This window comes from Meleagris gallopavo, chromosome 2, assembly GCF_000146605.3.
Source record: "Meleagris gallopavo isolate NT-WF06-2002-E0010 breed Aviagen turkey brand Nicholas breeding stock chromosome 2, Turkey_5.1, whole genome shotgun sequence".
Taxonomy (NCBI): Eukaryota; Metazoa; Chordata; class Aves; order Galliformes; family Phasianidae; genus Meleagris; species Meleagris gallopavo.
Window position 1 is genome coordinate 88,347,235 of NC_015012.2, and position 13,296 is coordinate 88,360,530.

General features: G+C 37.8%; 1 protein-coding gene across 1 annotated transcript; it reads left to right on the top strand.

Moving 5' to 3' along the window:
* Positions 1-5: 5 nt before the first annotated feature.
* On the top strand, positions 6-13,166 carry LOC104909948 (dystonin-like). Its single transcript, XM_010707831.3, has 8 exons — positions 6-168; positions 2,659-2,747; positions 3,708-3,843; positions 4,913-10,501; positions 10,705-10,851; positions 11,020-11,235; positions 11,393-11,539; positions 12,563-13,166. Exons 1-8 carry the CDS (start codon positions 40-42, stop codon positions 12,812-12,814), a joined length of 6,705 nt encoding a protein of 2,234 aa, XP_010706133.1. The 5' UTR covers positions 6-39; the 3' UTR covers positions 12,815-13,166.
* The last annotated feature ends 130 nt before the right edge of the window (positions 13,167-13,296 follow it).

Sequence of the window (13,296 nt, forward strand, 5' to 3'; positions counted from 1 at the left end):
TTACATTGTTTTACAATTTGCGATGCTCATCAGAGGTCAATGGAAGAAGAAAAAAAAGAACATGTTGAGAAGGCAGGGGATTTACTGAAATGGGTGTCAAACCTCAGCAAGACACTCAGCAAAGAAGGAGGAGAAAAGGCTGAAAAGACAGATTTGCCTAAGCAGCAGGTACACAGACGTCTTTTAGAAAAATAACACTTCCACTTTTAACTTTTTGCATTTATTAAAATGACAAAATATTCCATAAATATTCTTTTATTCTCCATATCGCCATCCACATTACTAAATTACTAAAATGTAATTTTGTGTTTGGCTGTGAGTGGGGGGATTGGATAAATGCTCAGGGATACAAATGTTACTCAGGAACAAGTAGAAGCTGCCTTTCACATTGCAAGTATACAGTGCAAAATGTCAATTTAGAGAAGCTGTACTCTGCACACCACAATTTGACTGTTGTAAAGGGACAGTACAACGTAACAGGACTGCATTTTGTAGTTCTGCTGCCTGCTCCTGCAGTAGTTCAGTGAATAAGCCTGGTGACTTCTACCCTGACACCAAGATGGAGAAAGTTCACAGGAGAGGCCTTTGGGCTGAGTTTCTTCTTATTTTCTATTAAAAAGTTATTTCAGGTGTTCTTACAGGATGGCTTATGAGACAGTAGTGGAAAGGTTTTGAACAGATGTAGACTCCTCTTCAAATCTGCTTCCTTAGGGCATACAGAGGGGTTAGCGGGGCCCTTTTTAATACCACACTATTCCACAGGTTGCTGAAGGAGGCCATCTTGCACCCATTGTTTTTGACAGGTCTATTATTGTGTGTATAGTTGTCAGTCTGACTGTGAATTTCCATCTCTGAAGTTTCATATAATTTCTAGTACTTCCCTTGCTAGCCTTGTCATGCAAAATAGCTTAGTGACACCTGAAAGGATTTCCAGAAATAAAGGCCTGCCTGCCCACTGAGCAGCAGAAAAACAGAGTGGTGTCTTTTCCACATCCTTCAGGAATAGTTTGGCTGGTCAGTTACCCAAACTCAGTTTTGGCACATCTTTCAAGCAACTTGATTCTGTGTTTTTATTTTGGACATTGGCATTGGTGTCAAAGCTGCAGAGTTTGAACTTGCTGTTCAGACAGCCCTGCAGTTCCCAGCTGCCACTGGTGCTAACACACTGCTTGTTTGTAGATGATGTGCTCCATAGTATAAAAGAGCAGATGTGTTTGAGGGACTAGTGCTAGTTCTGGAACTGACAGAAAACATTCAGTATTGGCTTTTTTTTTGTTTCTCCTGTTGATGATAGTGGTGAAAGCCTTTATTAGTGTTGGGCCAGCGCTCTGCTCCTTGGAGCATCTAAGCCTAGCACAACAACTACATTGGCATCTTGCCAGTAGAGCTTGAGCCCTCAAGAAGTAACATGCAGGTTAGTTGTCTTGGCTTCCTTTTGCCACCTGGAGGCAGCTATTTCCTGAGGGTGTTTCCATTACAGCCTGTGAGATAGTGGGCACCATCCAAAGATGCCTAGTTTTATATTCACTGTCTGACATAGATACCTAGACACGTTTGGTACAAACCTGATAGCTAATTTTTATAGGTTTTTTTTGTTGTTTTGTTTTGTTTTGATAGCTGATGTTAGCTGAAACACATTTCACACATATACTTGGGGGTGTTCTGAGATGTAGCCATTGGGAGAGGGGGTGGAGAAACTTCTGCTAATAGTGACATAGCATATACAGCAGTCATAGTGATGCCAGTACCCTGAGGAAAGAGAAACTCATGTGTTCTCATGTTCAGCATACTGTGCTTGCTGTCTGTTTTTGTCCAAGCAGCATGAACAGTGGGACTGTGGCTTGCTGGTAGTGAATGCAAAGACATACTGTGTTCAAAACCTACTGATCGACACAGAGTTGTTGTGTCCCAGCCCACATGATCCTATGCTCTTCCTAGGCACCTTCCCAGAGTTGTCTTAGCACCTGCACTGAATTTACCCCTGCCTTGTTAACAAAGCCCTTGCCACCCCTACCCCCTCCTTTCCCTTTGTTTAATCAAAACCAAAGGTAGTGCTTTTGTCTGAAGAACTGCAGGCAGTTTCTCAGAAAAATTAGAAGATTAAATTCTTGCAAGTTCCTCTGCCAGAACTAGAGCTTGAGTGGGAATGACACAAATGATAGAGGGAGAATTTTAACAGCTAACTCATTTTTTCTGAGTATCTAAATTGCATTTATCTGTCATTGAATTTTGTGAAGTTTGTGGCATTCTGATATGTTTTATAAAAAGTTACTCTCTCTTATTGTGGTGTGCAATTTCTTGAGCATGGCCATTATATACATATCTTTGTGAATTTACTTTAAACTTTGCCAGATACTCAGTGTTTTAAATGATTAAGCTTTAAAAAGTAACATTTGAAATAAATTCAGTTTCTCACCAAATTGTTTTCTAACTCAGTTTATTTTACCAAAAGACCTAGTGCAATGATTTATCCAATAATAAATGATAAATTTCACAATAAATAACATAAATCTAAGAATAGTTTCTTTCTCTTGTCTTTAATTTCAAGTTCCTACACTATTGACTTCTATCACACTTAGAAACATTGTGCTGTTTGTTTGCTTTTCTTTTTATATTTGTGCATAGTTAAATCTTGAACACAGGTTGTTTATTTTTCAGATTTCCCTTGAAGAAATGTCAGCTAAGAAAGAACAAATAGCTGAAGCTCTGCAGACTACTCAGGCATTTTTAGCTAAACACAGTGACAAGTAAGCTATGCTTTTATTTTTCAAATAAATTAATGGAATCAGTACATACTGTTTGCTTATAAAGAAAACATATCCACATGCTATAGTTCCAATTATACTTCACGTACATATATGTCAGATTTTGTTGTTATTGTTTTGTTTTTTAATAAAACTTTGTCATCCATTCTGGGTAAAGGTTGATTAAGTTTTGTTTATTTCAGGAGCCTGGTTAGGTAGGGTTATGTACCTCTGGTCAACTTAAAGGGTGCTAGATGATCATTGACATTTGAACTAAAAATAATTAACAAATTAGAAGTAAATCAATATTTCAACTTTATAACTCAAATTTGTTTCATTTTCATCTAAAGTTATTTAGAAGGGTCTGTGACAAAACAAGGGGAAATGGTTTCAAAGAGTGGAGATTTTGAAAAATGAAAAAAGTTTTTTACAGTAAGAGTGATGAGGCACATTGGAACAGGATGCTCAGAGATGTAGTTGTTGCCCCATCCCTGGGGGCATTCAAGGTTAGGCTGGACCAGGCTCTGAGCAACCTGATCTAGCTGCAGGTGTCCCTGCTCATTGCAAGGAAGTTGTACCAGCTGACCTTTAAAGGTCCCTTCTAACTTAAACAATTCCATGAGTCTTTGATTTTAATACACTAGCAAATTACTGAGGTACTTCATGACTACTTGCTAGATGTGTTACCCATCTTCACTAATGATAAGTCAGTAAAGGAACCTGCAAATGATAAAAGCTTTTGCTATAATTCGAAGTAAATTGTAGCTTAGTTTAACCTTTTTTTATCTGAGTAGCTTTAAACAGATTGTAGCTAATAATAAAGCTATATTTTTTTTAGACTACTTTTATCAATTTATTTTCTTTTCCTTTTTTTTTTTAAGTAAAAGTTGGCAGACTACAAATTATTCAAGAGATCTCCTCCTTATTTTTTGTTTGTTCGTTTGTTTGTTTCTTTTTTAATAGAATGACAGATGAAGAGAAAGGTGAAATGGAAAAACAAGTCAAATCCCTCCAGGAGAGCTACAGTTTGTTAGCCAATGAAGCATTGAAGCAGCTGCAGGAAGCACACTATTTGGATGATGAAAAGATGGAAGAAAAGGTAGCAAGATGGAAACTCAGATATCAGGGTCTTTTGAGTTTTACTGCATGGTTTTGAAACCATATGTGATGGGTAAAAAATGAAGCTGCAATTAACAGTGTGTAAAGGATTTTAAGGTTTAACTGACAAAGTTTTGTGTATTTGTTATGAAATACTGTGTGTTACCTTACCTGTGCATATGAATACTCTACTCATCAGGTTTTTTTGTGAAGAGTCTTGACGATGTGTGCCTTGCATGAAGAAAGATAAACATTCATTTCTTAACTCTTCTCGTAAAAGCCATTCTTTGACTGCTATATAAGTCTGTGTCTGCTGCAGAAAGGACACCATAAAATAACATGTTAATGTCTCCCATATATCCTTCAGAAGTGTCCTCAGAAGAAATCTACTTTCAGTTTTTCTTCAAATGTATCTGAATATAAAAATGGGAGAGCATAATAATGTTGGTGACCCTGAGACACTATATCCATTTGCTAATGGATCTCAATCTTAAATATGGATTTCTGAAAAAATGTTGCATATGATTTTTCTCGTTTGGAGGCAGTGTCTGTTTAATTATTTTAAATAATGTTGCCAGACTGACTTCATGCTTTCCATGCAAACTAAAAGCATTATTTGGTGCTAGAATATCTGATTCCATAATGTTGGATGTATATACAGGAGTGCTGTATGCTGTAAACATGAATAGCATGGTTGTTTTGAATCACATACTGTTTCTGAAATTCTAACATTTCACAGACATTTAGAGCATGAAAATTTGCCTTTCAGGTAATATGTTCTATTTGCTCACTCTGCAATCATCTCTTCTATTGTCTTCCACTAACCCTATTTATGTACGCAAAGCATAGGTTTTCAATTCACAGATGCATGTTGATTTTAAATCTTTTATCACATCGTGTGCTGTTCAATGACTGACATAGATCACTTGTGCGTTTGAGCTGCTAACATTCACAGCATTCTTCCAGTCCTGGTAAGTACAAGTTCTTACGCTTATCATGCATTCAGAAGCAAAAATAAATTTGAAATTAGTCTAAAATAGTGATACCTGTTCTTTTATATTTCTTTTTAGGTGCATAAAGTCATTGCTGGTATCATTGACCAAACGACTGGAGAAGTCCATTCCATTTTTCAGTCTATTCTAAAAGGTTTTATTGACTATGACACTGGAGTTAGGTTGCTCGAGAATCAGCTGATCCTTACTGGAATAATTTCTCCAGAATTAGGAAAATGTTATGATTTGGAAGAAGCTAAAGCTTGTGCCCTAATTGATGACCAGACTCTATTGCAGTTGCAGGAATTAAATAATGCAAAGAAGCTTATTTCAGAGTCAACATTATCAAATCTTCCAGTTGTATCAGCTTTAGAACAAGGTCTAATTTCAGAACCCTTGGCTATTAAAATTCTTGAGAATCAGCTTTCAAGTGGGCACTTGATTTTGCCATCTACTGGAGAGCATCTGACTTTGCAGAATGCTTTCCAGAGAAACCTGATTTCTCCAACATTATATGCAAAACTTCTGGAAAGGCAGGACACTTGTAAAGATCTCATAGACCCTAACTGTGCTGAAAAGATTTCCCTTGAACAGATGCTTCATAGAAGCATAATACATAATGAAACAGGGTTAAGACTCCTACCAGTGAAACCACAAGAAAAAGGTAGAATCATACTCAAATGTGGAAGGAAAATAACTATTTTGAGGGCAGCCCATGAAGGACTCATTGACAGGGAAACAATGTTTAGGCTGCTGGGGGCTCAGATAATATCTGGAGGTATAATTGACCCTGAGTCAGGGAAACAAATGACTGTGGAAGAGGCCGTGAGTCAAGGGATTATAGGTCAGGACACTGCTTGTGGAATCTTCACACATCAGGTTCAAACTGGTGGAATCCTTTGTCCAAATTCTGGGCAACGCTTGACTGTTGATGAAGCTATACAGTGCAATTTAATATCATCTACCAGTGCACTCCTGGTGTTAGAAGCACAGAGAGGCTTTGTTGGACTAATATGGCCTGACACAGGTGAAATATTCCCCATATCAACATCTTTGCACCAAGAAATGATAACAAGTGAGCTGGCATTCAAAATACTAAGTGATAGGCAGAAAATAGCTGCACTTTACATTCCAGAAACTTGTGAAGTACTCAGTCTAGACAAGGCTGCACAATCAGGGTTAATAGACATCAATAGCATATCTATTCTGAACAGTGTGATTTTACCAGATAAAATGCCCAGTGTAGAAGAATTAGAATCCCCTTGTAAAAATTCTGCAAAATGGTTATCATCATATGAAGTCCTATCATCTTTATTTCATGACTGTGAGGAGGAACATGAAGACTCTGGTACAGAAGACCCTGCATGTCATAATTCAGACCAAGCTAAGAAATTGTTCATATCTTATCTGATGGTGAATAGCTATATGGATGCAAACACTGGAGGAAGACTTCTGTTATATGATGGACAATTGCAGGAAGCCATCAATATGTTTCTGGAAGGGAATAGTTCTGCATACACTACTGATGTGCCAGAAATGGCTTTCAGCAACAAACACATAAGTCCGAAAGGAATTAATCTAAAGTCAGCTGGCGATGTCCACTTCAGTAATACTATAGGCAGTGTTCAAGGTGGCCCTTCAGGAGCTGAAAATACCTCTGATTACAAGAATTTAATTCAGTTTGAAGATTTGGAGAATTATACATGTTCACAGAGAAAAGATATATGTAGATCAGATGTTTGCAGCGATAGTGGTACTGAACAATCACAGTTTACTGTGGAGATGATGCTAAGTAAACCTGCAGAACTTAAAAATGTAGAAAGTAACACTCAAAATTTCAGACACAGAAATGCACTTGAGAGTCTTTTGGAGGATTCTGAGTGGACACCACTAGAGGTGGATAAGCATAATGATCAGAAGGCAAATTCAAGAAACACTGAAGGAGTTTTTCCAAATGACTCAAATCTAAATCTTATGTCAGATACAGGAAAAGAAGAAATTGTTATGACAGATAATCTGAGTAAGGAAAACAGAAATGATAAAACCTTAGACAATTCCTTGAGTGTGAATGACTTGTCAGATAATGAAATCTGGACAGACCTGGAAAAGACCTTCACAAAATACGAGCCTCATATATTGCAACCTGACAGTTATAGAATGGCACTGGGTAATGTTGAGAAAGATGATTTTCAGGGAAGTTTTGGTTCATCCTTCAACATGGATAATGAATACAGAATTCCAGAAGAATCAGATAGTCAGTGTGGTGACACACTGCAATTTGAAGGTAATGGATATAGTGATCAACCTCTGCTGGACTCCACTGATGTACATAACAGGCCATCTCTAGAGAGCTGTCCATATAGACATAGCAGTCAGTCTTTGGATGATAGTACTGATTTCCAGAGTGAACTATGTCTAGAAGACAGTAGAGAAATACAGTGGAGGCCTTTGTTGGAGGCCAGTACTGTTACACATGATGTTACACCTGAGGGGGTCAGTGACAGCATGGCACAAAGCATATCAGTAGAAGAAAACAACCTTGTGTTTGACAAGTTATTACCTGGGGACAGTAGTTCTGACTCATCACTAGAAGGGAGTGATAGCATCCCACAGGTTGAAAGTAGCTGCTCACAGCATGAATGTGGTGAGGCAGACTCAGAAGAGGACAGCTCGCAGTTTGATGATGATGATGACGATGCCTATGAAACTCCTCAGGTTGATGATGATGACAGTGATGTCTATAGTACTCCACAATTTGATGACGATGATTCCTATGACACCCCTCAAGATGATGATGATGATTTTGGTACCTTACAGCTGGAGGATGATGATACACCAGAGCCAGAGAATGTTCCGTTAGGTTTTCTAGAGGAGAGAGGTGGTCTGATAGTCCTGAGAGAAGAGAACAGCTCTTATGAGGAACTTCCAACTAATGCTGGAGAGAATGTCCATTATATTAGAGATATAAATCAGACAGCTCTAACTGCAAGTGCTGAAACTTTGGAAACAGTCCCTGAAGAGGAAAGGGAAAGAACAAGGAACTTTGAAGAGGAACAAAAATTACCAGTTACTATGGGCAGTGGAGAAATAAGGGAGGGATGCTCTACTTCTTTTCTGAAGAGGTATGAAACAAAAACGCAGCGAGACAGAAATGAAGAAGATGAAATGAAAGCAGCAAGTGACTGCTATGAGTACGAATCAGAAGGAACACAGGAGGAGGAAGACTATGATTATGACTATCTGGATTATGATAGTTATGATGACTCTGATTCTGAGTCTGACAGTGAAGAGGAAATGGATACTTTTTACTCACATCATCAGTGTAAAAGCAGAGAGGACCAGATGTTAATTCCTGCAGGGGACATAGAAAATAGTGAGGAAAATAATCAGAATATTGATGAGTATTGCTATTCTTTGGGCCATGAGACAGAGTATAATTTGCAATTCCAGTCTAATCATGGAAATGGAGAACTATCTTTGGGAAAATCTGAAACTGCATCAGATATCTATGAGAAAAGATGTGTTGATCTTACATGTACAGGCAAAAAAGAAAGGGAACAAAAACCAGAAAATGACTACGGAACTTTTACCAAAAATGAAAACATGTCAGAAGATACTACTGAACATATTCAGTCTGAAAATACCTTTGACACCAAATGTATATCCTGTAAGAGTGAAGAAAATAATAAAACACACTTTCTTGATGATACTATGATATCTGACATTAGAGTAACACCCTTCCTAATTACAAAGCAAGCTACTGGAGATGATGAAAATGCTAAGACAGATTTGCTTCTATCAGAACACTTTATTCACAGCATGAATGAAAGCTGTAGTACTGTGCCAATCTTACATTTAGATCATGGGCAAAGACAAAAAGAAGCAGTATTTGCAGAGGAAAAACCATTAAATGATGTGGCTGGTTTGGAACAACTAAAGACAAGTTCATCCCAAAAGGACAGTAAATTCCTCACAGATATGCATTATGCCAGTGATGGTGTTAGTTCACTTTGTGACCAAGTACATCCAATTACTGACAAGAAGCACGATCAAATAAGAAGAGATTTTGAAACTCTGGCAGAAAATGGAGTAAATATTAAAAAGGAATGTGGTGTCATGGAGCTAACTAAAAGTCCTATTCATATGGAAAGCCTTGGGGAAATATTTGATGCATCAACAGTTAAAGCTGATACAGAAATTGTTTCAAATAATGAGAAAGTAAATATTGGTCAAACTTGGCCTGACGTTGAAGGTGGTGTGATATCAGCTGAATTTAAGAGAGATTTTAATATTTCATCTTCTCTGGAACAATGTACAACAAGCTTAAAAGGAGAAAACAATTCAGAATTGGATAAAACTGAATCCTGTTGCCTTAAGGACATAGAACAGGTGAAAAATAGTATACAGAATGAAAAAGAATTTCTGCTTAATATGGAAGAAGTACATTCAAGAGAATTTAATACTTACTCCTTCCCCCCAACTGTTACAGTGAAGCCAAAGGAAATTACCATGACTAAAGAGACATTTGTCTGTCAAAGTGACAATGTTCTTAAAGACCTTTCAGAAAATAAGGACAGCAATGGTGATGAATTTACCCTCATAAAAGCAGGTGCCTCAGGAAGCACTGAGGATGCAAAAGAATCGGGGGATGAGATTGAAGCGCTGCCTTCTGGGAATCATACACATACATATACCACTGATCTTTCTTCTGCAATTTTGAGCAGCATAGAGGCTGACTGGAATAATGTTGCCCAGAAAGAATCTGAAGCACTGAAAAACACAAAGGGAGAGAAGTTCATGGCCAGCGAGACTTCTTCCTTTGAAAATGGTTTCAAAAAACAATTATGCACGGAATCATTACAAAACAAAATGGGATCTTCCAAAGATTTTCAAGTAAAGAAAGGTTTTTCACAGTCACCAGAAATGCCTGACACACTAATGGAAGACTTAAAGAATATATTACAAAGGAAATTAAAATTGGGACATACTTACTGCAAGGAGGAAGGTGAACCACTAAGTTACTCTGATACCAAAATTCTGATGCAAAATTTACTTAGAATGGTTGGAAGCACCCAGCTTGGAAGCAACGTGTTCAATGAGTCACAACTCAAGCAAGCAAGTAGTACTGTTAGAGAGGCATTAATGGATACCACACTGTGCACAGACACAAAGGACAGTGATGCAATTTCATTGCTTTGGCCTGATTGCAGGAGTCCCGATCTTCTTCGTGATATTCTGAAGCAGGAATTCTGTAACCAAAAGATGAGTGATCCAGATGAAATGAAGAGTCAAATAGAACAAGAGGTGAAAACTCCTACTGCAAATCTTATGGCTTCTGAACTTATGAAAATTTTTAAAATGTCATCTGGAGATGAAAGTAAGAGGAAATTAGAGGAGCTGATAAGTAGTTTGCTTACGAGCTCACAGGGTGCTGACATCACCATAGCACATGAAGGTAAAGGCAGAGTAGGTAGGCTTTGTGCTCTTTTCTCAACAGAACAGTCAGAATTTGGATCAGAAATTCCTAAAGAGAAAACATTGGCAGATGACACAGCTGATGCTTGGAAAAGTGACCAGGAGCATGAGAAGACAGACAGCCTTTTCAGAGGCTTTACTGGGCCTGCTTACACAACAAAAACACTCCTGGATGACAACTCCACTAGCAAGGTATGTAACAACAGCTGGTATGTGCTGTGTGCCCTGTGTTAAAGGAATCACAGGAATCTTTCCAACTGCTGGAGACAATAATTAAACTGGAAATAAATAAATAATTTTAAACAATTAAAATCAAAATTAAAAGAAATTTTATTGCCTATTTTCAATTGTCAGTTTCAAAAACCTTATTGTTTATTGTTAAAACCCATTTTCAGGTTGATGGAGAACAGGAATGTTTAAAGTTAAGAGAAAAAATGCAAGAGCATTTGGCAGTGCTTCAAGAGGTGAAAAGACACCTAGAAAACCAGAAACCTATTAGTAGCAACCTGGAAGTACTAAAAGAACAATTAGAACAACTAGAGGTCAGTAAAGTATTCTTTATGCTTGTACTTCAGTGATGGGAGCTAGGAGAAGACCTGAGATGGGGTGAGGGGAAAAAAGAGTGAATTCAAATTTAATTAAGTAAACCAGATATAATGTCTTTCTTGCTTATTAGATTAATGCATTTTGAATATATATTCTCTTTGTAGTCATTTGAATCAGGATTGGCTACCTTTGCAATTATCCTAAAAAAGGACATGAAGTTGACAGAAGAATTCTTAAAGTTTCATCACAGAGATATTCCTGAAGAGAAACTTAAAGAGCTAAAGATAAGCTATGACTGTTTGCAGGAAGCATTTTTGATGGTCTGTGATACATCTTCAAAACGAGCAAAACAAATAGTCTGTTCTGTTGACTTGGAAATGGTATGTTTTTATCAGTGTACATTTGTATGCTTAAGAATTTAAAAATTTTCTTTAAAATCTGTATATAAAGTAAATGCTTGATTTCATTTAGTGTGATAGAAAATGTGACAGGACTCCGGGGACATAAATAAATGAATGTACAACTTCCCTTTCCCAGTCTAAGCTTGCAGAATTACACCAGCAACTTTTAAGCAAACTCCAGACATTTTCAGACTGGATCACAGAACATAATAAAATCATGAATGACTTCAGAATGAATACCAATGACATAGAAGATATGAAGCAAAACTTAAAGCTACTCAAAGTAAGTATACTTTATGGCAGATGTTGGTGCTTCTGGCAACTGTTACTGTGTAGTATGAACTACTAGCAAGTATTTGTATAGGTGCTCATTAACCTGGAAGACAATTACTTGATGATCCATTGTACTGATCCACATACTCTTGATTTGCTTTTTCTCCTTAGAATTTTTGGAAATTTTGACTTACTGAGAAATTCGGCTTACATTTGTTGTAATAAATCTCCTCCTTCTCGGTAATCTAGTTTATGTTACAGATATTTCAATTATTAATATTAAATCTTTCAAAACATCTTTATTCATAAGATCCATCTTCTTTGCTGAAGTTTCATTAATTTTAATTAACTTGTGAGAAGATGGGGAAAGATAATAAAAAATCCCCACAACCTCTTAATTACCCACTTGGGTGAAGTGAGCTGTGAAAAACAAACCAGATGAATTCTTAGGAATGTTCATACACCTCTGTGTGTAAATAAAAAAAACAAACAAACAAAACAAAACATAATTTCTCTGCACTTTAATAGCATTTCATTTTATGTTATGTTATCATAGGGGCTGCAAGGAGTGCAGCTGTGGGCATAATTTGATACACTGCTGGAAATAAAGTTTTTCATTGTAGAGTTAAAAATGAGAATACACTCAAGTAAATCTTTTAACATTTCTAGGTTAGACCTAGAACCTAGGAAACTTAAACCAAACCTGCCATTTCATACTCACCATAAATTCTCTACTGTTGAAGGTCAGCCAGTTCTCAGACATCCATTAGAAGGCAAAAGAAAGAATAGAGGTTTTCAAGGTCATCTTATTTATTATATGCTCATGGACTGTGCCAGAGGCAAACCATACACCAATTCAAATCCCTTGAGGGAATGTGCCAGAATGATTCTGACACCGGTTTGATTTACTGTGCCTAAAGCGTCTCTGAAAAGCACTTTGGAGCAGGAGCTAAGTGCAGAAAGTAGTGACTGTGTGTTTTATTTGTGCTGAATTTGTCCTCCTTGCTATTCATTCCCTTGTCTTTACTTACAGAACACTGCTGCAGAGGTTGCTCGTACAAAAATGCAACTGGAGTCCACTGCATTTGATGTTCAGTTCTTCATTTCTGAACACGCCCAGGATCTTTCTCCCAATCAGAGCAAACAGCTTCTGAGGCTCTTAAATACCATTCAGAAATCTTTTCAGGAAGTGCAGGAAACTGTAACATCTCAAGTGGAGAGTTTAGAGACTGAGTTACAGGCAGCGCAAGAGCTGGGTGATCAGAAGGTTTGCTTTCCTGTGTAAATGTGTGCTGTTTTTGTCTATGGGTGAGGAATTTTAATACCAGCAGGTAGTATTAACTGTATTCCTACCTTCTCAGTTTCACTTCAGATACATTCATTGTTCTACAAAGATTGCATTGATCTAATGTGGCCCCGTTTTAAACACTGGATGCAGGTTTGGGTACCACAATATAAGAAGTACGTAAAACTGTTAGAGAGCATCCTAAGGAATGTTACAAACATGGTGAAGGGCCTCAAGGGCAAGGTATATGAGGAGTGCTGAGGTCCTTGGTGTGTTCAGCTCAGAACAGAGGAGCTGAGGGGAGGTCTGATGGTGGCTGCAGCTCCACACAGGGGAGCGGAGGGGCAGCGCTGAGCTCTGCTCTGTGTGACAGCGACAGGGCCCGAGGGAACGGCATGGAGCTGTGTCAGGGGAGGGCAGCTGGGGGTTAGGGACAGGTTCTGCACCAGAGGGTGGTGGGCATGGAACAGGCTGCACAGGGC

Bases quoted from the DNA above. Each gene is read 5' to 3' on its own strand.
- LOC104909948 (XM_010707831.3), top strand. From the start codon at position 40: ATGGAAGAAGAAAAAAAAGAACATGTTGAGAAGGCAGGGGATTTACTG. The intron at 2,748-3,707 runs GTAAGCTATGCT...CTTTTTTAATAG, and splicing joins TTAGCTAAACACAGTGACAA to AATGACAGATGAAGAGAAAG. The intron at 11,236-11,392 runs GTATGTTTTTAT...TCCCTTTCCCAG, and splicing joins GTTCTGTTGACTTGGAAATG to TCTAAGCTTGCAGAATTACA.